Source organism: Bos taurus, chromosome 6 (genome assembly GCF_002263795.3).
Source record: "Bos taurus isolate L1 Dominette 01449 registration number 42190680 breed Hereford chromosome 6, ARS-UCD2.0, whole genome shotgun sequence".
NCBI lineage: Eukaryota > Metazoa > Chordata > Mammalia > Artiodactyla > Bovidae > Bos > Bos taurus.
In genome coordinates, this window is record NC_037333.1 from 114,716,454 (window position 1) to 114,744,161 (window position 27,708).

At 56.0% G+C, this 27,708-nt stretch overlaps 1 protein-coding gene across 2 annotated transcripts; it reads left to right on the forward strand.

Annotated features, from left to right (window-relative positions):
• The first annotated feature begins 2,267 nt into the window (after positions 1–2,267).
• TRMT44 (tRNA methyltransferase 44 homolog) lies at positions 2,268–27,708 on the forward strand. Of its 2 annotated transcripts, XM_059887835.1 has the most exons (12): positions 2,268–2,934; positions 5,079–5,193; positions 7,709–7,928; positions 10,527–10,595; positions 11,676–11,783; positions 12,834–12,905; positions 16,948–17,054; positions 18,408–18,591; positions 20,685–21,099; positions 22,437–22,553; positions 24,852–25,139; positions 27,003–27,094. In XM_059887835.1, the coding sequence occupies exons 1-11, from the start codon at positions 2,286–2,288 to the stop codon at positions 25,115–25,117; spliced, it is 2,322 nt and encodes a 773-aa protein (XP_059743818.1). In that variant the 5' UTR covers positions 2,268–2,285; the 3' UTR covers positions 25,118–25,139; positions 27,003–27,094. The 2 variants fall into 2 exon arrangements, with proteins under 2 accessions (XP_059743818.1, XP_002688469.2); XM_002688423.5 differs by lacking the exon at positions 24,852–25,139 and having other exon boundaries at positions 27,003–27,708.

The window sequence follows — 27,708 nt, forward strand, 5'->3', positions numbered from 1 at the left end:
TATTCAAAAGCAAAGACATTACTTTGCCAACAAAGGAGGCTATGGTTTTTCCAGTGGTCATGTATGGATGTGAGAGTTGGACTGTGAAGAAGGCTGAGCACTGAAGAATTGATGCTTTTGAACTGTGGTGTTGGAGAAGGCTCTTGAGAGTCCCTTGGACTGCAAGGAGATCCAACCAGTCCATTCTGAAGGAGATCAACCCTGGGATTTCTTTGGAAGGAATGATGCTGAAGCTGAAACTCCAGTACTTTAGCCACCTCATGTGAAGAGTTGACTCATTGGAAAAGACTCTGATGCTGGGAGGGATTGGGGGCAGGAGGAGAAGGGGACGACAGAGGATGAGATGGCTGGATGGCATCACTGACTCAATGGACGTGAGTCTGAGTGAACTCTGGGAGTTGGTTATGTACAGGGAGGCCTGGCATGCTGCGATTCATGGGGTCGCAAAGAGTCAGACACGACTGAGTGACTGATCTGATCTGATCTGAACAGGAGGGAAAGGGGCAGGGCACAACTTCTGAAAGAATGACACACCCCAAGGACACAACATAAACTGATTAAAATCAAATGGGACCAAGATGGCAAACAGGACTAGACCTTGATCCTGAATCAGCAAGTGAAATGACTGTTAAAAGACCAAGGAGTGGGTGATGGTCCAAATCCAGGAAATCTCCACCGCCCTTCCCCAAAATAGTTGGAATAGTCCTCCAACTCATTAGCATATGAAATTACCCAGCCTATCAAAACTAACCATGCCACATTTCATGGCCACCTTTGCCTTCTGTGATGGCCCACACTCTGTGGAGTCTGCTTCTCTCTGTATCTGAATAAATCCAATTCTTACCTATCACTTTGTCTCTCATTGAATTCATCCCATGATGAGACATCAAGAACCAGAGCTTCATGAGGTCCTGAAACCATGTACTGTGGGTTTTGGCTGGGTTTGAGTCTCAGCCATGTGGGTTCAAGTCCCAGTCTGAGGTAAACAATTTCAGTCACCAGATTCTACAGACTGTGAAGGTGATGTTCGCCTACACTGGCAGTAGCTGCCCTTTTCTGCTCCTCTTTGGACACAGCGTTTCCCTCATGGCTCAGACAGTAAGAGTCTGCCTGCAACACAGGAGATCAGTTTGACCTCTGGGCAAAGATCCTCTGCAGAAGGGAATGGCTACCCACTCCAGTATTCTTGCCTGGAGAATTCCAAGACAGAGGAGCCTAGAGGGCCACAGTACATTTGGTTGCAGTCAGATGCTACTGAGCGACTAACACTCTCACTTGGGGACAGGCGGGTGACAGCTGACCACCTGTTCTAATAAACACCACAGGGCAGCACTCAGATGCAGAAATGCATCGGCCACAACTTTCTCACACAAGAAAGCAAGGCCAGAGTGAAATACAGACGCAGGAGCTCTCATAAGAGGACTAATCCTGAACATTCACAAACATGGGCTCCTTGACATTGATCAGGAACCAATATGGACACAACCAGATTCCAGACACAGGAATAATTTTAATGATTCCATAAATACACCACAGCCAGAATTCTCCAAAAGTCAACTCGGGTCACGTTACTGTCGGCACCAACACCGTTGAATGTGCCCCCCGTTCAGTCACTTGGGGTACACACACTCAGTTCACACACTCAGTTGTGTCCTACTCTTTGAGACCCCATGGACTGCAGCACACCAGGCCTCCCTGTCCATCACTGACTCCCAGAGTTTACTCAAACTCATGTGCATTTGTCAATGACGCCATCCAACCATTTCATCCTCTGTAGTCCCCTTCTCCTCCCGCCTTCAATCTTTCCCAGCATCAAGTCTTTTCAAATGAGTCAGTTCTCTGCATCAGGTGGCCGAAGTATTAAAGCTCCAGCTTCAGCATCAGTCCTTCCAATGAATATTCAGGACTGATTTCCTTTAGGATGGACTGGTTGGATCTCCTTGCAGTCCAAGGGACTCTCCAGAGTCTTCTCCAACACCACAGTTCAAAAGCATCAATTCTTGGCCGCTCAGCTTTTTTTATGGTCCGACTCTCACATCCCTACATGGTTACGGAGAAAACCACAGCTTTGACTAGGAGGACCTTTGAGCAAACGTTATATTCCTCAGCTCAGAACTCTCCACCAGAACCACGCGCCAAGAAACTCAAAACAAGAGAAGCGATGGGTCCGCCATTTTCCCTCTCCCTTCCGGTCCCCAGCGCCCCGCCCCGTGACGCAAAAGGGCCGCACCAGGCCATTGCGTCATCGCCGCGCGCCGCTTGAGCCCGGGAGCCTAGGGTTGGTCATGGCTGAGGTTGGTAGGGTTGCGGTGAGCGACCCGGGTTCGCGGCTGCTCCCGGGCGGCTTTTGGGCGGCGGTGGCCGTGTGGGTGGAGAGGCCGCAGGTGGCCAACAAGCGGCTGTGTGGCGTCCGCCTGGAGGCCCGGCGGAGCGTCTCCTTGCCCCAGATCGGGCACACCCACCCAGGGCCCAGTGCAGGCCCCGAGCCCGAGAGGCTTGCGGAGGCGGGGGGATGTGGGCCCGACGCGGGGCCGGGACCCGTCTGGCGTTCCCTCGACGCGGGCCCGGGGCCTGGACCGACAGCGAGCCCCGATCAGGGCCGCCAGGAGGCCCAGGGCCGGCGCCAGCCAGAGGAGGAGCCCGGGGAAGCCGCCGCCGCCGCCGCGACTCAGCTCTCAGGGACCCCCGGGCAACCCGGCAAGGCTGCAGCCCGGGAGGGCGACCTCCCCGCCGCCGACCTGGGTGCTCTCTGGGACGTCTTCGCTCAGAGCCTCGCCGGCGACAATCGAGAGGTGCTAGCCTTCCTCACCCGCTCCGGGGCAGAATCGCCGCCAGAGGGTCGGCGCGAGCTCGACTTGGTGCTCAGAACCGTCATCCCCAAAACGAACCTGCATTGCCCGCTTCGTGGTCCGAGAAGAGAAATGGTCCTGCAAGGTACAAAGAGTGTGTTTCCGATAGTGGCAATTTGTCAAGAGATTCCCCACAGAGGCAGGCACAAGTTACGGTGGCAGGGATGGGTTTTAATTGGTGATAGGATGTCAGGCGCTGGAGTGGGAAATGGCAACGTCCTCTCCAGGATCCTTGCCTGGGAATCCCCGTGGACAGAGGAGACTGGCGGGCTATACAGTCCATGGGGGTCTCAAAGAGTCAGACACCGATTGAGCAACTGAGAAGGCGCAGGCTTGTCATGGTAGGGAGGAGAGTCCAGCGTGAACCTAACTCCACTCTGCTTAGTGCAAGAAGTGATGGGGCGTTTTACAGGGAGAGTGAAAGAAGAGAATGGGGCAGTGTTGTGAGGGAGGTTAAAGATTAACCAAAAGCAGGAAAGGTGGGGGATAGGTCATGCAGAGCCAACCGGGGGTTTGCTAACTGGTGCCTTCTGAAGTTAGGTCCTCCCCTCCCACAGAAGCTGGGGTCATAGCAACCCCATCTTCAGGTATGGGCTGGAACAGTCTGTTCTTCTGTCAGCCTTGCGTTTTCCCAAGTGGGCACTTCAGGGGGCCCAGCATCACGCTCGGGATGTGGCCTTGAGTTCTTGGGAGCAGTGACCGTGTTTGTTCCCGCCTTCATGGGCCATGGCTGAACCCTAGAGACAGAGGAGCATGCCTAGAGTTTGGTCCAGGAGAGCATCTTTGGCAGGGGATGTGACTGGGTTAAAAAGCAGTCAGTAAGTGAAAAGGACTAAAGGCACCTATTCTGCTTGTTTCCTCATGACGGCCTTGTTGTCCTTCAGTTACTAAGCCTTGTCCGACTCTTTGCCACCCCATGGACTGCGGCATGCCAGTCTCCTCTGACCTCCACTGTCTCCCGGAGTTTGCTCAAATTCATATGCCCTAGGGAGGCTGTAGATTGTTTATGGAGGGGGCACGTAGAAATGTGGATCCTTAACACAGAGGATGGGGTTGTTGACTGGAGTGTTGTCTGGAAGGCTTGGGGGAGAAGGTGAAGGAGGGCGGGACGATGAGCGGTCAGGAGGCATCCAGTAGTGAAAGGGATGAGGAAAACGGCCTCCCTGCGCGCCAGAGCCGGCGGCCGCGCTGGATTCTTCTCGGGCTTCGAGCCTCGGTGGCCTCTCTTGCTGCTGCATCGCCTCTGCCTCTAGTTGGACACACTTCTCAGCTTTCTGGCACCCCGCGCAATCCAGGGTGCCCTCTTTCTCTCCGCAGGCCCACACTGTAACCCTGGCCCGTGTGTGGGTCCCTTCCGCTGCGTAACACTGTGTGGCCACAGGCTCTGGGGTTAGGGTGTGGGCTGCTCTGGACGCGGCTGTGTCCAGAAGCCGTGATGCTGAGCCGCTGGTGGGTGCATACCTCTACCCCCGCCCCCCAGTACTGCTGGCCTCTTCCCAGGTGTCCCCTCATCCTGGAGACCCTCTCTAATCCTGATGATCACACTTTGTTTAGGAGCCCTCGGCTTTCAGCACCTTTTACAGTTCTGCTTTTGAACTGTGGTATTGGAGAAGACTCTTGAGAGTCCCTTGGACTGCAAGGAGATCCAACCAGTCCATCCTAAAGGAAATCAGTCCTGAGTATTCATTGGAAGGACTGATGCTGAAGCTGAAACTCCAAGACTTTGGCCACCTGATGCGAAGAACTGACTCATTGGAAAAGAACCTGATGCTGGGAGAGATTGAAGGCAGGAGGAGAAGGGGACAACAGAGGATGAGATGGTTGGATGGCATCACCAATTCAATGAACATGAGTTTGAACAAGCTCCGGGAGTTGGTGATGAACAGGGAGGCCTGGTGTGCTACAGTCCATGGGGTCACAAAGAGTCGGACCCGACTGACAGACTGAGCTGAACTCTCCCGGCCTGTGGTATGAGCACATCCATGCTCACAAGGCCTTCAGACGTGGATGTCTGCATGCTCACGTGGGTCTCAGTGAAGAGCGGGGCAGGCTAGGTGTGGAGATACAGCCATGACCAGGATAGTCACTGTGGTCGTCAAGTGGGGAAAAGCCCTGGGGGTTGAAGGCACAGTGATGGGGTGGATTCAGCGCTGTGCTTTTAAGGCCACTTCCAGTGAGCCCCTGAGCTGAGCAGTTGGAACTGATCGTGCCTATCTTCTTTCTCCCCAGATGTCCTCAGTGGAGCTGTAACGTTTTTACCTTTGGAAGAGGACGATGAAGGGAATTTAAAGGTTAAGATGAGCAACGTGTATCAAATTCAGCTCAGTCATAGCGAAGGAGAATGGTAAATACTGGATAACTGATTCCTCTTTCTCAATGATCTCTGGTTTCAGACAGTGATTTCTTTGGGCAGCTGAAAGATTCTAGGTCCCCAAGAAGCTACAGGGACTCGCCCTCAGGCAGATCGGGTTTGTGGGCTCTGCTTTCTGGTCGATGTTTCACCCTGATACATCCTGGTGGGCCCAGCCTGGCTGGAGTCTTTGGCCCCTACTTTCCGGGTAGCCTTGATGCTTCACAGCACCTGGTTCTAGTACCGAATTCAAATAAACACAATCCTTCTGTTATTTTGTTATGTCTCACACCTTGGTAACGGGGGTAGGCGGAAGCATCCTTTTGTGTTTCCTGCTGAGGCTCACGTGGTCTTAGACGTAGTGAGCATTCAGTGATGTTTTATTCTAAACACAGCCGTTTAATCTGTTCCCTTAAATCCACATGGTGTTTGGCCCTGTCCGGAAAGTATGAAATTTGGTTTACTTCCACTTGGTACTTTTTAAATGGAAAAGTCAGAAGAGAGGGAGATCACGTGTTGCTCTTCTGCTCTTTTCCTGGAGATCTGCATGGGTCCCTTTTTCCCCGACAGCCCTTGGAGCGTGGTTTCACGAAGAGCCCAGAGCACAGTGGGAGAGCTGGGGTTGGGCGTCTTATAGACGTGGGCCCTCCCAGCAGTGCGACCTTGGGAGTGTCGTGGCTGACCCTGACCCTTCTCACCTCTGAAACAGGTCTAATACTTTGTGAGTCCCTGGGGAGGGGGCTGGGCTGGGCCTCCCAGGGACCTGGTGGAGGTCAGACACTGGGTGGGATGCCCAGGTTCTGCCCCGGCGGGGAGCCTCCTGACGGGTGTTAAATGTTCCCTGAGGGCCCCTTCCTCTCCGCTGGAGAGTGTGGGCAGACCCGCGGGGAGAGCCGTGTGTGTCCCTGGGGGTTGCCTGGAGAGTGCTCATGCAGGCGCCGGGGGGTGAGCCCTGGAGCCCACTGTCCACCGGCCCCGGTGGGGAAGCCGGCCTGGGGCCTGGCTGCGGCAGGCGCCCAGTGCGGCTGACGTGGTGAAATCCGTCCCCGTCCCCCATGAGCTCTGAGTGCTCGGCTGGCCACCCCACGCCGTTACCGGCTGGTGCTTCCCGTTGCTGCCCCGCTGGGAACGGGTCACGGTGGGGCTGGATGTGCCCTTCTCAGTGGAGCGTGGATGGACTTTGGTGGCCGCCTTCATGGGGCCGGCACTCCTGGTCAGTGCCTCGTTTCAGCAGAATTTGTGGTCTCCCCACCATGTGGTCGCACTGGGCCCCAGGGGTCAGCAAGGCCCAGAGACAGGTGGATGCACTAAGGCCAGTGCTGCCAATCGCAGAGGTAGAGAAGTCCCCTCGTTGACCAGGGCAGGGCTGTGCCCATTGTACCGGCGTGGGCAGGGGATGACCCCGAGGCCTGAGCAGGTGAGGGGTAGTGTGGCCCCGGGGTCACATGGGAGAGAGCACGAGGCCCAGGAAGAGCAGGGGAAGGGCCCGAGTGAGTCCAGAAGGATCGCTTCCGAAGGGCAGGGAGGAGAAGCGAGCAGCCAGGCCTGCTCCGCCCCTCCCCGCCTGGTGACGCGCACCTGCTTGCGACTCTCAGTGGAGACGCGGCTCCTGGTTCTTATGAGAGTGAGCTGTGTCCTCTGACGTGCCTGGTGGCAAAAGCCTGACAGGACAGACCACCAGGCGGGCTGCATGACAGCGCAGCTCTCTCCAGCCGGGGACCCCTTGCCGGGCCTCCCCTCCCACCGGCCTACCCTGCGCCCGCCCACCCAGCTGCCTGTGCGTCTGCTCCTTCTTGGGGGCCCCCACTGAACACCACCTCCTTTACCGTAGCCCGACAATCCTGACACTTGTCCCCTGCATGGCGCTGCCCGGATCACAGCCCCAGAGGGTATGTTGTCCTGACGCGCGTCCTCGGGAGTGAGCACCTGCCCTGGCCAGGTGCTACTGGGGCCGGGTCACGCGGCGAGCTGGACAGACCGGGCCGAGCCGCCCTGCACGCTGCTGGCGGAGGATGCACAGGGGTCCGCATGCACTGGGGAGCCCCAGCGACTGCCTGCATGTCCTCAGTTTGGTGACTGAGCATCACCTTTCTGGCCAGGAAATACTTGGTGAACCAGATCTGTGTATCTGGGTTGCCCGTGTGAAATGTATAAAACCTAGAAAAATTAAACCGCGGGCACGCGAAAATCTGGCTGGTTAGCATGTGAGTGGGATGTGAGAGGAGCCTTGTCGTTCAGCCCTCCTTCCAGCAGGCTTTGTTAAGATATGTAAACGCACATTTAACAACATTTGCAAAAGAGGAGGAATTCTTTTTGCTTTTTAAATGTGTTTTTCTGTAGAGGATGAAAATTCTGTAGCTAGTTGGAGATTGTTTTGTGTTTTGGGTACAATATTTGGTAATGATAGATAGCTACCTTAACTTCTGTCTTCTTTTGGTAAATAAATGTAGAGTTTAAAAACAAGACCTGAAACCAGCTCTGCTTATTCATATTTCTCTTATTTTCAAAGGTTCATATCTGTTTTAATTTTCTGTCCAGAACGATGGCATTCAGACGGCACTGTGTATCCCAAACCCACCTGGCTTGGAGAAGAGCTGCTGGCCAGGTTGGCCAGGTGGTGTGTGGAGAGCAGGCAGAGTGGGTTCAAAAGCACCCTGTCCCTCATCTCCGTCATGAAGTACAGCGCGGCTTACCAGGCGCTTAAAGAGAAGTACAAGGACATGGTCAAGGTGATTCTGGGGAAAGGCGTCTGGGCCCCACCCCCATTTAAAAGAGGGGACGCACCAGACGACTCCAGCTAACGTCGCTTTTCCTGTGTGCCTTCCAGTTTCACAGAGACACAGATGTTAAGTCAAAATATACCCACCTGTGGCTCCCCGTTACAGCCTGTACTTTGACATACTAAACCATAAACACATTGGCAATTATGTTATGGAAAAGAATTTTTTTTTTTGGCATGTTATTTTTTTTTTCAAGAGAACAAAAGGGAAGTCTTTTTAGTTAAAAATAATTGAATATTAAATTAATTACTGTTGCTGCTGCTGCTGCTAAGTCGCTTCAGTCGTGTCCGACTCTGTGCGACCCCATAGATGGCAGCCCACCAGGCTCTGCCGTCCCTGGGATTCTCCAGGCAAGGACACTGGAGTGGGTTGCCATTTCCTTCTCCAATGCAGGAAAGTGAAAAGTGAAAGTGAAGTTGCTCAGTCATGTCCGACTTTTAGCGACCCCATGGACTGCAGCCTACCAGGCTCCTCCGTCCATGGGATTTTCCAGGCAGAAGTACTGGAGTGGGGTGCCATTGAGTATAAAGAAAAAGACATTTGGAGAAAATATGTGAAAAAGTACAAAAGCACATACTTCCAAAAAGGAGATCAATTTTATAAAATGTTAAAACTTTATATCTAAAATGTGTGTGGGGGGAGATAACAACAAACCTCCGTGTATTCACACCCCGCTTCAGAAAGAGAGCACTGCAAGCGTGTCTCGGGCACGCGCTCTGCAGGCACTGCGTTTTGCAGACTGAAGCTCCGTGGCGGCCCTGTGTGCAGTCGGTCTGCAGGCACTGCTTTCCAGCTGTACTTGCTCAGTTCGTATGTCTGGGTCTGTTTTTGGTAATTTGCCCAATATTTCTAACTCGTTCACTATTAATATATTTGTTATGATGACCTGTGATCATGGTGACCTTTGAAGTTAGTACTACAGCTCATTGAAGACTTAGATGAGGGTTGGCATTTTTTAGGAGTAAAATTTTTTTTTGGCTGCACCATGCCGCTTGTGGGGTCTTAGTTCCCTGACCAGGGATTGAACCTGTACCCTCGGCAGTGAAAGCATGGAGTCCCAACCACTGGACTGCCAACAAGTCCCAACAGTAAAGTATTTTTTAATTAAAGAACCTACTTTTTTTTTTTTTTTTTTTTTTTTGCGTAATGATATTACACGCTTAATACACGACAGTATAGTTTAAAGGTAACTTTCATATGCACTTGGAAACCAAAGAATCTGTTTGGTTCACCTTACTTCCCCTGGAGTAGGAAATGGCACCCGACTCCAGTCTTCTTGCCTGGAGAATCCCATGGACAGAGGAGCCTGGCGGGCTGCAGTCCGTGGGGTCGCAAAGAGTCAGACACGACTGAGCGCGCACGAGCATGGCGCCTTGCTGCAGTACTCTGCTGTGGGGTCTGGAACCGGGGCGCCTGTGCCGACAGTTGAACCTCCTTTGTCCTCTTCCTGGTGTGTCTCCCTCCCTTCTAGAAGTAACCACGATGTATCACTGCAGCGTTTTGTTTGTTTGTTTTTAATATGCTGTTGCTGCTGCTGCTAAGTCACTTCAGTCGTGTCCGACTCTGTGCGACCCCATAGACAGCAGCCCACCAGGCTCCCCCGTCCCTGGGATTCTCCAGGCAAGAACACTGGAGTGGGTTGCCATTTCTTTCTCCAGTGCATGAAAGTGAAAAGTGAAAGTGAAGTCGATCAGTGACTTCGCGACCCCATGGACTGCAGCCTACCAGGCTCCTCTGTCCATGGCATTTTCCAGGCAAGAGCACTGGAGTGGGTGCCATCGCCTTCTCCTTAGTATGCTGTTGCTGCATAACAAAGCATCTCCAAGTCTCAGGCTTGAGCAGTACCCGCTCATTCCTGGGGGATCACCCTCTGGTCCCGGGCTGGCTGATCTCACTGTGCCCCCCTCTTCCCTCCCAGGTCCTGGCCTAGTAGTCCTTCATTATCCTGCTATTTAGAACCTTCATGGAGGCACTCCTTTCTTCTTCCAACTTTTTAAATTGTCCTTGGTGAGATGGTGCATGTGAGCTGTCTAATTCTCTAGACTGGAAACAGAAATCTGGACTTTTAACATTGGCCATTGGTTTCTTTCTCATCTGCAAGACACCTGTTCTGCACATTACTGGTATTACAGTGAGACCTCACACTTGCACAGCCAGCATTTTCCAGGTTCAAGGAACCTGACGGGCATCCTGCGTGGTCATTAGGTCATAATCTTTATCCCTGCTTTACAAATAGGGAGATGGGGACACTCCTGGCGAATGACAGCAAGACACCAACAGACCACAGGGTGGAGCTCTGACCCCTGTCCCCATGACTCCTGCCCCTTGGCTTCCTTGACACCCCCACCCCTCGATTCCTTGTTTATCAGACTCAGTCTTTGAGGGTGGGGGGTGCAGGTAGCGTAGCTGAGCCTTTTCTTTTGATGTCCAGTGGCCTCGTCTAAGTGTCTTTATTCTGAAATCTTGCTTTGGACTCCATTGCTCTCCATGTGTCCTGGTACACACAGATACGGTGAAAATTTACAGATGCTCTTGATAATTTTGTAGGTGTGGCCTGAAGTCACTGACCCTGAGAAGTTTGTATATGAAGATGTGGCTATTGCTGCCTACCTGCTGGTAAGACTGTGTGTGACCTGAGTGGGTGGAAGGGTGGAGGGTTGCCTGCGGCAGCTCAGGGTTTTTATAGTTCTGTTTGTCAAGGTTGGGCTTCCCTGATAGCTCGGTTGGTAAAGAATCTGCCTGCAATGCAGGAGACCCTGGTTCAATCCCTGGGTTGGGAAGATTTCCCTGGAGAAGAGAAAGGCCACCCACTCCAGTATTCTTGGGCTTCCCTTGTGGCTCAGCTGGTAAAAAATCCACTTGCAATGCGGGAGACCTGGGTTCAATCCCTGGGTTGGGAAGATCCCCTGGAGAAGGGAAAGGCTGACCACTCCAGTATTCATGGAGAATTTCATGGACTGTATAGTCCATGGGGTCACAAAGAGTTGGACACAACTGAGTGATTTTCACTTGTCAAGGTTGGATACACGTGTAATTTTTTTTTAAGTTTTACATGGCGCTTTTGTGTGAATGTAGAACAAGTTTGGATTGTGAACCAACAGGAATTCGACTTTTTCCAAATTACTAGTCAACACGGAGACGCCAGCTGGCGTTGGGGAGCCCTTGGGGGCCCATCTGATGAGCTCCTGCCTTCCACCCTCACAGCAGGTGACTCAGGTTTGCGGCCTTCCTGGCCAGCTCACTGACCACCTGGACTTGGGCACACCCTTTAGCTTGACAGTCTGGGTTTCCTTATCTATGAAATATCTAGAAATGTCTAGACTATCTCTGAATTCCTTTCAACTGTAATCTCTCAGTCTTAGAAGTAATAAGGCCTCTCAAAACGTACAAAACCAGAAGAACTTAAAGAAGTCTGGAAGGAACTAACAGTGATGTGTAAAACTTGCCCAGAGCTGACCGCGCACGCGTGGGCTCGGGGTGGGAGACGAGGAGGTCCGGTGCGCGCGCCACCTCGGGTGAGCGGTGGGCCATCCCCACCTCCTTCTGCTCACCTGGGCGACGCCTGTGTGGGGCCCCGGCCCCGGAGGCCTCTCCGCCTCTCCTGGGAGGGCACTGCAGTCTCACGTGGCCTTGTGTGTGAATTACTCCGGGGCAGAGCGCACCACAGACTGACCTTGTTTTTCCTGTTGACTTTAGATCCTCTGGGAGGAAGAGAGAGCCGAACGGGGAGAGACCGCCCGGCAGTCCTTCGTGGACCTCGGCTGCGGGAACGGCCTCCTGGTCCACATCTTGAGCAGCGAGGGGGTAAAGCACGCTGGGGGCTGTCTTTAGACCTTTCTAGGTGTCTTCACATCCAGCACGAGGCCTTGCTCTACCAGCGCAACCTGGGTTTGGAGGCGGCTGGGCTGTCAGAGATGCAGTGGCTGTTGGTGACGCCGTCGAGGAGGTAGCCTGTCCGCGGGAGTGTGAGGCAGCCGCCTCGCTGGATGAGAAGAGGGTCCTCGGGGACAGGCGGCCTGCGGATGACAGCCTTTCAGCAGCAGGGCTGTTCTTTTTGGTGCTTTCTTTGTAAAACCCAGCATTTCAAGGTGTGGGGAGGGGTAAGGGGCGAGGGCAGCTCTGCTCTCGAGGAGCCTGGGGTCTAGCTCAGAGGACGGGCCAGCGCCCGTGGACTGAACACACGTGTGAAACTGTGATGCTCAGTTCTGCAGCCATTCTCTTGGTTGTGAAGCAGAGGCCGTGAGAACCGGGAGCTGCCCTGGCCCCAGGAGAGGTTCCGGGCACACAGGGGGCAGTGCCCACTGCCCCCTGCCCCCAGGGCCATACCGTCTTCCCTTGTGGATGAACACGCGTGTCCTCGCCTGCGGGACTTTGGGGTGAGGTTGTTAGGGCCACCTTCTGAGATACTTGATAGAAAGAGTCTGGGGGCCCTGGGACAGCCTGTCTGTGGTGTTAGCACATCGCACGGTGACTGGGAGCCGGGGGTGGGGCCTGGGGAGAGCTGGGGGTGGTTGGGGTGCGCTGGGTGCTCGGGACCCCGGAGCAGGGCTTGTCTGGGCTGGACGAGCAGGTGGGCCCGGAGCTGAGGTTGGCTGAGCGCAGAGGCGGCGGCTCCCTTTAAGGGAGGCGTGTCCCCCGGGGCTGCGAGTGAGCCTGGTGGTGTCTCCAGGCCTTGCCTCACGAAGGCGCCGTAGCCGGGGTTGTGTCTGGGCCCCGGGCCGAAAGCGTCTGTTTCTCAGCAGCTCAGGGTCCTGCGCCTCTCAGGGAGTGGTCCCTGCAGCGTTTGATTTGTTCTCGCTCGTTTCTAATGACGTTCCCTCCTTAACCTTTGGTTCCTGAAATTCATCGTTTCAGCATCCGGGCCGAGGGATAGACGTCCGAAGAAGAAAAATCTGGGACATGTACGGACCCCAGACCCGCCTAGAGGTACTGGCTCTGTCCCTTCGCTTGACTTCAGCAGCCGCTCCCCGGTGCGGTTGTTTCCAGGAGAGAGTCTGTGTGGGAGGCCAGTCAGAGGTGCCAGTAACACAGCAGTCCACACTCGGCTTGCTGCTCGGAGGCTTGAACGGAGGACACGCCCTTAGACTTCCCTGCCTCCGGTTATACTGAAGGGAGGACGCCCCCTTAGACTTCCCTGCCTCCGATTATAATGAAGAGAGGACGTCCCCTGAGACTTCCCTGCCTCCGGTTATATTGAAAGAGGGACACTGACTTTAGACCTTCCCTGCCTCCGGTTATACTGAAGAGAGGACGTCCCCTTAGACTCCCCCGCCTCCGGTTATACTGAAGGGAGGGTGCTGGCCTCCGGAGTGAAGGTGCTGTCTTGGCCCCAGGTCTTCTGTGGCTGCTTTGGGGGCATCCATTCTGGAGCCTGCCGCAGGCTGCAGCTGAAACATTCCTTTGGCAGTGGGTGCCCTCCCTGCGGGGACTGGGTCAGGGCTGGGGGCAGCATGGGTACCCCTGTTCTGAGCAGGGTGGCCAAGAGAGGCCTCTAGGTAGGGACAAGTTGTCAGGGAGTCAGGGGAAGGGAGCACAGAGGTGCAGGCAGGGCTGGGCTGCGGATGTGCGAATGTCTCGTGGAGACAGCATGATGGCTTCCAGCTGTCTGGCGGCCAGGTCTCAGCTGTGGCCGCAGAGCTGCAGTCAGCCACACTGAGGTCCGGAGCAGGTCCAAGCTGTCAGACAGGGAGGTCACTCGGGGGCAGGCAGGTGGGAATCTCCCCCACAGCACCCGCCCGGCAGGTCTGGGCTCCAGCGTTTCCCAGCCTTGGCCTCTCATCCAGACCTCCAGGTCAGCAAGGGAGTGCCTGGCCCTGGGGCTCCGTCCTTGGCTCTGGAGTGCCGTGGAGGCTTCTGCTGCCCAGATGCCCACATCGCCTCCAGGCCCTCGTCCCCGAGCTGATAAGATGCGTGGCATGAGGACAGGATGCTGACTGACAAGTGGGAGAAGCGTTTACTTTTCAGTGTGGAGGATGTCAGGAACCTGTAAAAGTGGAGAGAAGCCTGTAGTAAATCCCGGAAACTCAGGGGCCAGCTCAGCAGTGGTTCTTCTGCCTCATCCCCTCCCCCATAACCCCAGCATTAGCCTCACTGTGTTTGAAACAAATCTCCCAATATATTATTTCACCTGTGAATAGAAAACAAAGTTTTCAAGGCTATATTTTCTCTTCGCCTTTCTTTTAAAGTTGAGAGTAGTGTTGCCAAAAATCAAAAAGGTTGGAGGAAGTGACATAGATTGCAGCTGCCCGACATCTCTTTACTTGCTCAGGTTTCATTATATATTTACACTCTGCTTTATGATACGAGGGTTTGCACTTGCTCATACAGTCAAACAGGGCTTCCCTGATGGCTCAGTGGGCAAAGAATCTCCCTGCTCTGCAAGAGACGAAGGTTTGACCCCAAGGTCAAGATCCCCTGGAGGAGGGCATGGCAACCCACTCCAGGATTCTTGCCTGAAGAATCCCATGGGCAGAGGAGCCTGGGAGGCTACAGTCCATGGGGTCGCAAAGAATCAGACGTGACTTAGCAACAGGGATATGTTCATGCATTACAACATGAGAACATCTAGAAAGCCTCAGGTTTGAAGAACTCCGGTAAAGCGGGGACGGACTCCTGCTGGGGTGGCTCTGCAGATACATCACGGACCACGTATTCTTACACAGGCCATGAAGTTGGGCTCTGAATTCAATACGAGGCTGATGATCAAAGCTAAGGGAGTAACATGGTTGATTTCACAATCCCATGTGTCTCAGGTGAGGAAGCAAGATAACTTCTTCACGTGGGAAGTTCAGATAGCAGTTGAATAGGCTCTCTGTTCAAGTCCTGTCTCTATGGGAGCTGGCTGGCATGCTGTGCCCCTTGCAGGACAGGTAGAGGATTCTACTTCTTTTTTTACTTTGGGGGCCTCTTTTTTCAAGTTGAAGTATGAAAGTGTTAGTTGCTCAGTCATGTCCGACTCTTTGCAACCCGTGGGCTGTAGCCCACCAGGCTCCTCTGTCCATGGGATTCTCCAGGCAAGAATACTGGAGTGGGTAGCTACTGCCTTCTCCAGGGGATCTTCCCAAGCCAGGGATCGAACCCGAGTCTCCTGCATTTCAGGCAGATTCTTTACTGTCTGAGTCTCCAGGGAAGTGGTAATGTTGGGTTAGTTTCTTTTGTACAGCAAAGGGATTTGGTTATTCCTGGTATGTTTTCCACGTCCTGTTCCGTTATGGCTTACTGCAGGGTGCTGCGTGTTGGTGCCGCAGGGCCGTGTTGCTTCTCTGCTGTGTGCACAGTGGTCTGTACATGCTAATCCCAAACCATAACTTACTGCTCCCCCCACCCCGTTCCCCTTTGGTAACCATAAGTTTGCTTGCTGTGTCCGTGAGTCTCTCAGTTTTGGAAATAAGTTCATTTATGTTGTATTTTAGGTACTACATGTAAGTGGTCCCACCTGATGTTTGTTTTTATCTGACTTGCTGCACTGACTATGATAATTTCAAGTTCCATTCATGTTGCCGTAAATGGCATTATTTCAGTCTTTTTATTATTATTAGCTATTAGCTAATGCCCCATTGTGTGTGTGTGTGTGTGCGTGCGTGTGCGTGTGCGTCCATACACAAGTGCTCAGCGCTTGTCTGTTTCCTAGTGAACAAGTGATCTCCATGAACAGGTGCAGTCTGGACATTCAGAGGCCAAGTCTGCGATACAGCTCTTTTTTTTCTGATGCCTCATTTGATTGTAAGCTAGAGATGGTTAAGGAAAAAACATGTGCTTTTGATAACAGCAGTGTGATGATCACAAAATGTCTTAATTTTGTTTGTAAAACTCTGTTTCAAAAGAATTATTGCAGTTTTCTATATTCAAATTTTCAGTTAAAGCTTTTTGCTGAAACAGGTGGGGCTTTGCTTGCTTGCCTTGGGGGCTGCGTTCTTCAGTTTTAAAATTAGGAGGATTTTGAGTGGCTGTATAGACTCTTTTGTCTCTCCAGTTCTTACTGACAGATTAATTGTTGAGACTGTTGACTTTAGTAATTAATGAAGTAATTAATGAAGGCCTGCTAATTAACTAGCAGAAGGGATAGATGTTCACTGAAAGTTCTTCAGTCATAAAAACAAGCTGTTCCCAGCTTAAGCACAGAAATCGTCCCAGTGGTGACCATGCTTGTTGCATGGGTGAAAAAGCTTGCTGTCCGAGTGTTCACACAAGATCGTATTTTAGTAGCAAAGGCTGGTGTACACTGTGTCTATAAATTTTTCCTGTGCTTTCTCTTTTCATTGATGCGCTTCAGACTGTGGGTTGACTGACTGTCGAGGTTGTGTAAATGCATCAGGCTATGCGTCACGTCAGCCTCAGACCTCCCTGCTTTCCGCTCACTCTGCAGGCCATTTCTTGCTCCCGTGTGTGCACTCCTGCTAAGTCGCTTCAGTCGTGTCCGACTCTTGCAACCCTGTGGACTGCAGCCCTCCAGACTGCTCTGTCCTGGGGATCGTCCAAGCAAGAATGCTGGAGCGGGGTGGCGTTTCCTCCTCTGGAGCTCTTCCCGACCCAGGGGTCAAGCCCACGTGTTGTCCATCTCTTGCATTGGCAGGCAGGTTCTTTACAGTTAGCGCCACCTGGGAAGCCTTCCCTGCTCCCATCTTCTGCCAAAAGTAAAGCAGTTCTCATGTCCCCCATCTCCTTCATGTAAAAAGGGTGTTTTTAATTATGAGCAGCTGATGCGCACTCAGAAGGGTGGTGTTCGCTCCTCGGGTAATGATGCTCAAAGTTGCCATTTCCCATGCCCTCAGGCGGGTCTGGGCTGGGCACACGCCTTCCTCACTCCTGGCCCAGCTTTTTACCTTCTGCAGGTGAAGACCCACAGCCCCAAGGGGCTGAGACCTGCTCCGGGCAGCTGTGGTTCTGCAGGGGGCTGCAGCCTTTGTCTTCTCCCATGCTCTGCTTTCATGGACTAGACGTTCAGTCTTGTTCTGCGTCTTTCTTTTAGGAAAGTGCAATCACACCAAACGATAAGAGCCTTTTCCCTGACGTCGACTGGCTCATCGGTAACCATTCTGATGAGCTGACGCCATGGATACCAGTCATCGCAGCCAGGTGAGCTGGTGGGCCTGTTGGCACCATGGTGGCTGGGGATGTCCCGTTGCCTCAGTCTCGCTGTCTAGACCCATAGCTTCTGGCTGCTCGTGGCTGTTGAGCACTTAAATGTGGCTAGTTCACCTTGTCGAGATGATGGCATACTGCTGCTGCTGCTGCTAAGTCGCTTCAGTCATGTCCGACTCTGTGCGACCCCACAGACGGCAGCCCACCAGGCTCCCCCGTCCCTGGGATTCTCCAGGCAAGAACACTGGAGCGGGTTGCCATGTTGGCTGTATTTAAATTTAAAAACATAAAGTAACGTGAGTGGCTCACACGTTCACGTTGTATTTTTGTTGTGATTCGTTCTATCGTGTTTGTACCCAGTGTTGCGATGTTTTTTCCTGGGACGTTTTCTCATGCAGGAGGGGTGCCTGTCGGTATGAAGACGCTCTTCGGGGTCAGCTGACGTACAGTGTTGGTTTCAGGTGTACAGTGTGGCGATTGAAAACTCACTGGTTGAACTCTGTAGTTATCATAAAATATATGATAGAAAATATATAAATATAGAATGCTGCTGCTAAGTCGCTGCAGTCGTGTCCGACTCTGTGCGACCCCATAGACGGCAGCCCACCAGGCTCCCCCGTCCCTGGGATTCTCCAGGCAAGAACACCGGAGCGGGTTGCCATTTCCTTCTCCATAAATATAGATGATTTTATATCATAAACTATCATGAAATGCTGTGCTGCCCAGCGTATCCTGTGTCTCGTTTAGCTTACAGAGTCGTCTGGATCTCTTTTCTCCCCCACCCCTGCCTTGCTCCCCCCGCCAACCCCCGCTTTCCCCATGGTGAACACTGCTTCATTCTGTACATCTGTCGGTCTGCTTCTTTGTTATTTTCTGCTTCTTTGTTACCGGTTTTTTTTGATTCAGCATACAAGTGATAGCACACAGTATTTGTCTGTCCGACTTTATTTCACGAAGCGTAATACGGACTTTTTAAGAATAGCATAGGCCCAGCAGCAAATCGTGACCTTGTGGTGCCTGCCTCTGAGATCCGTGTCCACAGCCGCAGTCTCCAAGTGCATCAGGAAGTGTCAGGTTCCAGCTGATGATCACAACTGCAATAGAGAAAATATTTTTTATAAAAGTAATTACACTCATATTTTATTGAAAAGGTACTGTGCTACGTTGTTTCTAGCATTTAACCTGAGGAAAGCTGGGATTCCTTTTTTCATATAAAAAGCACCGTTAGCCAGGAGCACACCATCCGCATTTTGCCCCACACACCACCGCCGTGCGGCTCTCCACGGCATTTTCCTCACCGAGCCTGTTCGGGACTTTGAGCGTCCGTGTCGCCGGTTGTCTCTGAAGGTCTTCCTACGACTGCCGCTTCTTCGTCCTGCCCTGCTGCTTCTTTGACTTCATCGGGAAGTTCCAGCGGACGCAGAGCAGCAAGACGCAGTACCGAGGGTACCTGGACTTCATCACCGAGGTGGGCTCGGCCTGCGGCTTCCACGTGGAGGAAGACTGTCTTCGGATCCCTTCCACCAAGCGGGTGTGTGCCGGCCACCAGGGCTGTCCTCTGCGGGCATGTGTGGCATTTAGATGGAAAGCGTGGGGCCATCCTTGTCACAGACCTGTAGACGAGTCGGTGATGCCCAGAGGTGTGGGTTCTGACCGGCGGCCCCCAGCATGGCGCTGGCGGCTTCCGGGGCTCACTGCCTGCCTGTGGTCCCTCCCGCACAGGCATTCTGGACCGCCGTCTCCAGGCCAGTGGCCCCCGCAGGAGCCCTCGCCTGGTCCCCATCTCCTCCCCAGAGGCGGCGACTGGCCCTTGGGCACCTCCCAGAGTCAAGTCAGCTTAGCTTTGGTTTGTGGGCTTGGTGCTGCCGGAGGTTGAACGCTTTAAGTTCTGACTTCAGTTCAGTTCAGTTGCTCAGTTGTGTCCGACTCTTTGCAACACCATGGACTTAGCCTCCCAAATAATGGGCTGAAATTGCTTCCAAACTTCAGAATGATTTCAACTTTTCTCTTTAAAAGCCTCATTAATTCAGATTTACTTGAAATGAATTTGTCCAGGGAGATATTGACCCTTGCACTGCCTGTCACCCTGCCAGATGGTCGGGGCTGACCTGCTCACCACTCAGGGGGCTTGAACCTCTGGGAGTCAGGGCAAGTGTTGACATCGGATTTATGTTAACCTCTGATCACTTTCTTCCATGAGACTCTAGGTTGTCAGTGCTTTTAAAAAAATACGCACACACAAAAGCCCGTCACCCAGATCTCAGCTTCACAGCCTGACAGCGGTGAAAGGTGGAGATGGAGCTTAACTCGGGCCCTGCCACTTGCTGTAAGCGCACTCAGGGCCGGCACAGGCACTGCCAGCCCGGGAGGAGCGGCAGCCCCCAGGCGGTGCTGGGCTCCTCAGTCGGCTTCAGGCACACCACTGCTGTCGCTGCTCAGAATCATTTTGGAAACGTCCTTTAGCACTCACCTTAGAGCCTTCGTGTCATCCTGTCAAATGCCCTCTATCTTGGCAAGTCACAGCCTTCTGAGGTTGGAACTGAATTTGGCTAGCGTTTGGGCTTCCCAGTTGGCGCCAGAGGTAAAAGAACCCTCCTGGCAATGCAGAAGACATGAGAGACCCAGGTTCGATCCCTGGGTCGGAAAGATCCCCTGGAGAAGGAAACGGCCACCCACTGCAGTGTTCTTGCCTGGAGAATTCCACGGATAGAACCTGGCGGGCTACAGTCCGTGGGGTCGCAAAAGAGTCGGGCACAACTGAAGCGACTTAGCACGCAAGCACACGGAGCTTGGGTCATGTGTGCAGGGATCCTACAGTTTGCATTTGCCGTTACTGGGAGCTGGAGACTACAGGCCCTTGGCTCAGCCTCTCCGAGCCTCAGTTTTCATATAGATTGTCTGGTTCGGGGGTTGGATGCAAGCATCGGTGTCCACAGGCAGCAGCCGTTAATCAAGGACTGAACACGGGTCCGGTGCTCTCACTCCATGCACACGGAGGTCGTCCCCTGCCCGGGGTGGCACAGTCAGCGGGTGGCGCGGCTGCAGAGCTGTGATGGGCTCCGATGTGACCGGAGGCACTTCCGTCAGGTTCAGGCCCTCGGAGGACTTCCAGAGACACCGTCCCCGCGGCGGCATCTGCAGACCGGGCCTCTCGCTCCAGGGCAGCCCACGTCTGGCCGCACAGGGGGGACGTGCCGTGTGAACAGGGCATCCATGCAGTGCCCGGCACTCTGCTGGGGGCACACATGGTCCCCCCACCAGCGAGGCTGCCCCTCGAGGCTCTGGGGGTTCCCGTCAGGGTCTGTGTGTGGGGCGGGGGGTGCGCAGCGAGGGCTGACACAAGCAACGTGTTCAAGATGGGGCGAGACCGGTTGGCTCAGTAAAGGCGACCTTGGCCTGTATGTTTGTTAGGAGCCGTGGGAGTCTGAGTAGTGAGGTTTTCTGTGGGCTTTTGCTGTTAGTTGCTTATTTTGAGGTCACTGATGCTGGTATTCGTTTGTAAAATAAGGATTCCTGTCAACATAGGTCCCTAAGCCTTGAGGAGTTTGTTCTCCAGGATGAGAGAATTACGTGGGGAAATAGCGCTGGGACCTCTTAAAGCCCTTCTCTGCTCTCCCTGTGCAGGTCTGTCTCATCGGGAAGTCCAGGACATATCCGCCCACCAGGGAGGCTTCCGTGGACGAGGAGAGGACCCGCTACATTAACAGCAGGCGGGGCTGCCCCGGGAGCCCCTGCAGCGGGGGTCCTGCCCTTCCGCCCCCTGGGGCGGCTCCCAGCAGCGCCCCTGGCCCCAAGGGGCATGGAGCCCTGGACGCCCGGCCCGCGCACACAGCGGAGGCTGGAGCCGGCCAGCAAGGGGCCAGAGCCCCGGCAGAAGGACTCTGGATGTCCGGATTTCAGCCCCGGGAGAAAGCTGAGCGCCTGAGGAACTGCGCCGCCCTTCCTCGAGAGTTTGTGGACCGAGTGGTTTTGCAAGTGGCGCACTTGTTACTGGGAAGAAGTCCTGCAGGCGGGAGTGCGCAGGCCTGGAATCGAGGAGGTAACCGCCAGCCTGGGCTTCCCCCGGGTGCTGGGCAGGAGCTCCTTCCCTTGTTCTCTTCTTCAGACCGAGCTTGAAACTATATGTACATGTGTACATCTACTTAGTCGCTCAGTCATGTCTGACTCTTTGCGACTCCGTGGACTGGCCCGCCAGGCTCCTCTGTCCATGGGACTCTCCAGGCAAGGATACCGGAGGGGGTTGCCATTCTCTTCTCCAAGGGGTCTTCCTGACCCAGGGATCGAGCCCACGTGTCCTGCATTGCAGGCAGATTCTTTATCATCTGAGCCACCTTGAAACCGTATGGTCTTTTTAAATTAAGTGTGTTTTAAGGAAGCAGTGAGACTTCTCACAAGCTCGTTAGAAAACCCTCTTCCTTGTGGCTCTATTAACACACAGAACTTCGGTGCCTCAGAGGAGGGAGCTGAGGCCACGGGGAAGTCTCAGGGTCCAGGGCTCCTTGTTGTCTATTTATTGAAATGATCCAAACAGAAAGCCAGGTTGCTGGCTGCCAGAGGTGAAAGGGAGATGTTTGTATCTGATTGCTCTCATAGGGTGAGTAGCGTGCTGGAATCTGTGGCTCTCGAAAGAGCCAGGGGGCTCCCTTTGTAGCTCAGTCGGTAAAGAATCTCCCTGCAGTGCAGGAGACCTGGGTTCAGTCGCAAAGAGTCAGGCACGACTGAGCGAGTAACACTGACTTCCTCACTTAAACAGCCAGGGATCAAGTTATCAGGAGTGTTCAGACGGGCTGATGGAAGGCGCCTGTCGCCACTGGAGGGTTCTGTGAGGCTGCCCGGGAGCGGGGTGCTCACCCTTCGGGGAGGAGGCCGAGGCCCCGCCGTCAGTCGGGGCTGCTGCCCGCTGGCCCCGTGGTTGGGCCAGACCAGTGGTGGTGAACAGCGGGTCTCCCCCGGCCCCCGGCGTGGAGGGCGTAGCCCCGAGTTTCTTCCTTCGCCGCCACACCCCTCCCATCCCCCGTGTCTGTGCAGTGTGGCAGCACCATCGAGCCTGTCCCCTCCAGGGATCCCCGATCCTGTGGCTGTCTGGCCGGGAGAGCCTCTTGGGGGCCAGTTTAGGTGGCTGATTGCCAGGTAATTACGGACGAGGCCCGGGGCCTCTGAGGAGTTCTAGGGGTCAGCACCCCCTTCCTCGGGGCACCCTGCAGAGGCAGGCCAGGCTGGGCAAGGAGGAAGCAGGGGACGGGCTCCACGTGGGGCCTCGAAGGGCCCAGAGCCTCCAGGCCGTGCTCCATGGAGGGGCCGACTGGCCGTGTGCTGCAGAGGAGCTGCGGGCTCAATTACGGCTCTCATGTTTGGGGGCAACCCCATCTCGCACAGGGAGCCTGTCCTTGGCGGAGGTGGCCGGGGAGCTGGACCGGGAGACGCTGCAGAGGCTGAAGCGGGAGTGTGGGGGCCTGCAGACGCTGCTGAGGAACAGCCCGCAGGTGTTCCAAGGTGAGGCGCGGCTGTGCACCCCAGTGCCGGCCCTGGGGGCCCCGTCCCCTTCCCGAGGAATGACTCTGTCTGCCCTGCGCCCCCAGCTCCGGCACTGGGGGGCCCCGTCCCCTTTCTGAGGAAGTGATTCCATCTTAGAGGAGTCTGGAGCCAGAGCGTGGCTCCCTCATGTACATCTCACGCGGGGATGGTGCGTGGGTCACACCGCTGTCTCTCTGATGCCCCCCAGGCTCAGCCCCACCCCGTCCAGGGTGCACCCCTTCACCCTCGGAGGGACGAGCCTGCTGGTGGGGCCTCCTGTCTTGGAGCATTTCCAGTGGCGCTCGGGTACCTGCTTTGCTTTGGCCTCTGGCTAGCTGTAGACTGGAAGCACCCCGAGCTCCCAGCCGGCCCTGCCCTGCCGCCCCCGGTTCTAGGCGAGCAGCAGGAGGGCCTGGGCCCGCAGTCTCCTCCACGCCGGCTGCGGGCTCTGCAGGGTGGGGAGCAGTCCCCGCCCTCCCTGTGGCCTGCTGGGGGTGTGTCACAGACGTGTACACGGCACTGGGGCTCAGAGGAGGCCTGTTTACCTTCAGCCGCATGAGGGGCTTCTGCGGACCCCTCCGCCAGGGGGTCCGTGGTTGGTTGTGTGCACTTTCTTTTTTCTGGAAGCATCTTACAGCACACCGCAGCTGGCGTGCTCTTCACTCCTAAACACGTCGTGTGTGGCGTTAAAGTCAGTGGCGTCTCCTTCGTTGCCCTGTGTCGGGGGTGACGTCCCCGCCCAGGGAGGCCTGTCAGGGACGCTTGCGCTCAGGACGCAGCGTCTGTGCTGGTCGTGGCAAGCGGGACAAGGAGAAGCACGTCGGGCAGAGGGAGCAGCGTGTGGGAAGGGGCAGGGGGTGGGCGTGGTTGGGGCTGGCGGGCTGTGGCCCCGGGCCTCTGACCGGCGGGGCGAGGTGACTCCCCTGTGACCCTGTGGAGGAGGGCCCGGCTTCCCGAGACCTCTGCACACAGGGTCCTGAGCTGAGGGGGCAGGGCCCACGGATCCCAAGTGGGAACACAGGCAGCCATCCGAGCCCCAGGGGTGGGCGAGTGCCCCTCCCAGCCCACCTTTGTGGTCCTCCCATGGGGCCGGCGGAGAAGGCAATGGCACCCCACTCCAGTACTCTAGCCTGGAAAATCCCATGGACGGAGGAGCTTGGTGGGCTGCCGTCCATGGGGTCACGAAGAGTCGGACACGACTGAGCGACTTCACTTTCACTTTTCACTTTCATGCATTGGAGAAGGAAATGGCAACCCACTCCAGTGTTCTTGCCTGGAGAATCCCAGGGACGGCAGAGCCTGGTGGGCTGCTGTCTATGGGGTCGCACAGAGTCGGACACGACTGAAGTGACTTAGCAGCAGCATGGGGCTGGGGTGGGTGGGGGGAGGCGCAGGGCTGGAGCACAACCTCCAGCCCCTCCTGCAGCCCGTAAGCACCCCCAAGAGGAGCGCGCGGGTGGTCACGCCCGCGGTGCCTCTGGGTGGCCTGGCTGGCCTTCCGGGGCTGTTTTCATCTCCACTTGGACTAAGCGCTCCAGCTGCAAGCGGGGGTGGGGGGGGTGGGGGGGGTGGGCTGCAGAGGAGCTGTGGCTCCAGGGGGCTTGTGTCAGGCAGCCCACTGCTGAGCGGAGATGTGGGGGGCGTCCCTGCTGGCCGGGCTCTGCTGTACAGAGCTTCAGCGGCTTAAAAATCACTGTGCCGGGCGCTACTCTGCCCTCTGCTGTTCGTGGCGCATTTTTGGTTTGAGTTCATGAAATCATGTTTTTTTCCCCCATCATAAATACACGTGTGCGTGATTGCTTTCTGTGTGGTTGGCACTGAGGGGCATATTCATTTATTTTTGGAAACACTTTTGAGTCAGAGGCCTGGGCGTTGAGTGCCAGTAAACACGCTGCTCCCAGTCACGCAACAAATATGCCTGAGCTCAGGCTTTTCTCTGTAGATTTGTTTTTTAACTAACATGGCTGGTTTTCTAGTCACGGTTACACAAGTGAGGAGGTGAAGGCAGTTTCAGACCTTTCAGTTCCGCCTGCGCTGAGCCTCTCGTGGGCCGGGCTGGAGTCCTCATCCAGCCTTGAGGATGCGGACCCAGCTGGGGAGGGCAGTCCCCAGCCCAGGGTGTCCGACGAGTTGGGGGCGGGGCTGGTCACCTGGCCGAGACAGACCCCAGAGCCGGTGCTGCCGCACGCACCCCAGCACTCAGTAAATTTACCTCTGCAGAGAGTTTCTGGGGCTTTCCTGGTAGCCTAGCTGGTAAAGAATCTGCCTGCCATGCAGGAGACCCTCGTTCGATTCCTGGGTCGGGAAGATTCCACTGGAGGAGGAATAGGCTACCCACTCCAGTGTTCTTGCCTGGAGAATGCCATGGACAGAGAAGCTTGGCGGGCTACAGTCCATGGGGTCGCAAAGCATCGGACACGACTGAGCGACTAAACCACCGCAGAGAGTTTCTGGGAGACCCTCCTGCCGCTTCCTCAGGACACTTTGGTCCAGGCGACATCTGTGGTCAGAAATGGCGGAGGGGCAGAGCCGTGGGTTCGTGAGTCCGCGGGGCTCGCACTCGTGGTAGGTGATGGGCTCGGGTGGGCAGAGAGTGACCTGGCACGGCGCGTTTCCTGCCTGTGACGCCCTGAAAATCAGGGCATGTTTCCACCCGGGGAGAGGCTGCTTCTGGCCCGAGAGCTGGCTAGAGGGGCGCACACGCAGGGCACAGGCCTGCCCAGGCAGGGGGTGGGGGGCACAGAGGCGGCCGTGTCCTGGGGAATGGAGGGGCTGTCAGCCATCCCGGCCCCAGGGCGCCCTGGCCTCTGGCCTCTGCCCTCTCGGGGGCCGCCCCTCGTCCTGAGCGCCCACTCTCCCGGCCTTACGAGTCCTGGCTGGACCCCTTCTCCCGACCCTGCAGGGATGGCTCCGGAAACGCGGTCAGTGGAGGGCCGCTGCAAGCCTGCCGGCCTGAGGGGCGGGGACCAGCCCCCTGCTGGGCTCCAGGGTCTGTCCCTGCCTTTGGTCCCAGCAAACCCCTCACCGTCTTCCCCCAGATTTCTCTCGAGCCTGTCCAGGGATGGGGGCGGGAGGCTGCCTTTCGGATGCACACTGCTGGAGTTCGGGGGCGCCTCACCCCAGGGCTCCCCCTGCGTGCGTGGAGCCAGGGGCGCCCCGGGCACCCTCCTCTGGCCGGCCGTGTCATTCCCGGCTGCGCCAGGAGGGGCTGCTGTGGGCACACCATGAAGGCCGTGGCTTCCTGCCCGGCTCTGAGGCCAGGGAGCCAAGCTGTCTGTTCCGCCCCGCCGAGAGCAGGGCCTGCCTGGCCCTTCGTAGGTGCTTGTCGGCCGCGCCGAGGCTGAATCCCTCATTGTGTCCTCCACACACACAGGCGCCTCTGCGCTTCCTTCCTCTGGCTTCGAGGGTCAGTTTTAGTAAATCATCAGTCTCCAGAGACAGGCAGTCCCATTATTGCCATAACAGGAGGCAATCTGCAGGGGAAATGCAAGCTTTCATTCCCACTTTGAAGTTTTCCCTAGAAGTTGGGTAGCCAGATTTGTTCAGTGAGCAGCCTTTATTTCTCCCAGAGCCGTTGTGTCTCCACGTGGTTTTAGCTCTTCCAGGGGAAACCACCAGGGCTTGGCTACTTCAGCCCATTTCCGTGGGGATGTTGACTTCTTGGGACAGGGTGACGGCCATTGGAAGCCCTTGGAGCAGCTTCTGCGAGTCGGGGCACCAGCTCAGGAGGCTGCTAGGCAGTGGTCAGCTGACGGGTGCACCCCTCCCCGGGGCCTTTGAGCCGCCCAGCTCTGCGGTCACTCCGCCACCCAGCACCCGCCCCGCCACCCAGCGCCCGCCACCGGGGCTGCCTTGAGCCCCCACTTTTCTCTGGTTGTAAACCTCACCCCTGGTCTTCACCAGCCAGAAAGGACCCCACCCCGTCTCACTCCACCTCCTGTTTGTGATGCGGCCGCGAGTCCTCGGGGCCAGGGCTGCCTCGCAGATGTCCCGATGTCCTTCCCGTATCAGGACCACGCTCGTGGTCGCCCGATCCTTAGCCCCGTCCCTCGAGCTGGTGCCTGTGCTGCCCAGCCCTCTGTGGTCACTCTGGTCTTGTCATCACCAGGGCCTCAGGCACAGGCTCCTCGCCTCTCCCCAGTCTCCCCAGGGTGTCTGGCAGCTCCTCCTGACCACCCCCAGCTCCGCGCTTCCACCCTGCCCTCCTTCCCCCTCACCCCTGCCTCCAGCTCCATTTTAGGGGGGACTGCAGGCCTCGAGCGGGTAAGGAGCTCGATCTGCCTCCACTGCCATACCTCCTGGGGGCTGTGCCCCCAGCCTGGGATACCTGCACTCACAGAGCCCTCCCCACCCGCCCCCACTCCCCCACCCCGGGAGCCCACGGCCCGCAGCTAACTGCCCCGTCTCTTCTCTTTGTTCCAACCCCAGTTGTGCATGGTCGCGTGCGCATCCGTGACTGGAGGGAGGAGAGGCCGCGGAAGAAGGAGGAACCGGAGGCGAAGCGGAGGCCGTCCTCCGACACCTTCAAAACCCGCATCTGCTGGTTCTTCGCTCATCACCCGGATGGCTGCGTCCTGCCTGCAGACTGCTGCCCGTTCGCCCACGGGCCCGGGGAGCTGCGGCCGGCGCCCCGCACCAAGAAGAAAAAGCCGGCTCTGTGAGGGGCCGAGCCTGAGGGCCGAGCAGGGGCTTGCGTCCTGGCCGCGGTCGAGGTCATGGGCCCCGCCTTCCTCCAGGTTCTGCCGACCACGCCCTGCAGACCCTGCGATCCTCCCCCGCCCTCCGCCCCAGTGCTGGCTTCGCTCCTGCTCTGCGTCTTTACAGCAGGCAGAGCCATGGCCTCCGGAGAAGGCAATGGCACCCCACTCCAGTACTCTTGCCTGGAAAATCCCATGGACGGAGGAGCCTGGTGGGCTGCAGTCCATGGGGTCGAGAAGAGTCAGACACGACTGAGTGACTTAGCAGCAGCAGAGCCATGGCCTCAGGTGCAGGAAGGACTTTGAGCCGGCCCTTCTCGACTCCCGCGCCCCCACCACTAGCCGCCTGGGGGCTGGCTTCCTCCTGCTCTGGGTCTTCGCCCCTCAGATACTGTTGACTCTTGATTCCAGGAGAAAAAAAAATCCTGATGATGTGC

Excerpts from the sequence above, each read along its gene's own strand:
- TRMT44 (XM_059887835.1), top strand. The coding sequence starts at position 2,286 with ATGGCTGAGGTTGGTAGGGTTGCGGTGAGCGACCCGGGTTCGCGGCTG. Across the intron at positions 2,935-5,078 it reads AAGAGAAATGGTCCTGCAAG|ATGTCCTCAGTGGAGCTGTA; the intron begins GTACAAAGAGTG and ends CTTTCTCCCCAG. Across the intron at positions 21,100-22,436 it reads GCAGGCCTGGAATCGAGGAG|GGAGCCTGTCCTTGGCGGAG; the intron begins GTAACCGCCAGC and ends CATCTCGCACAG.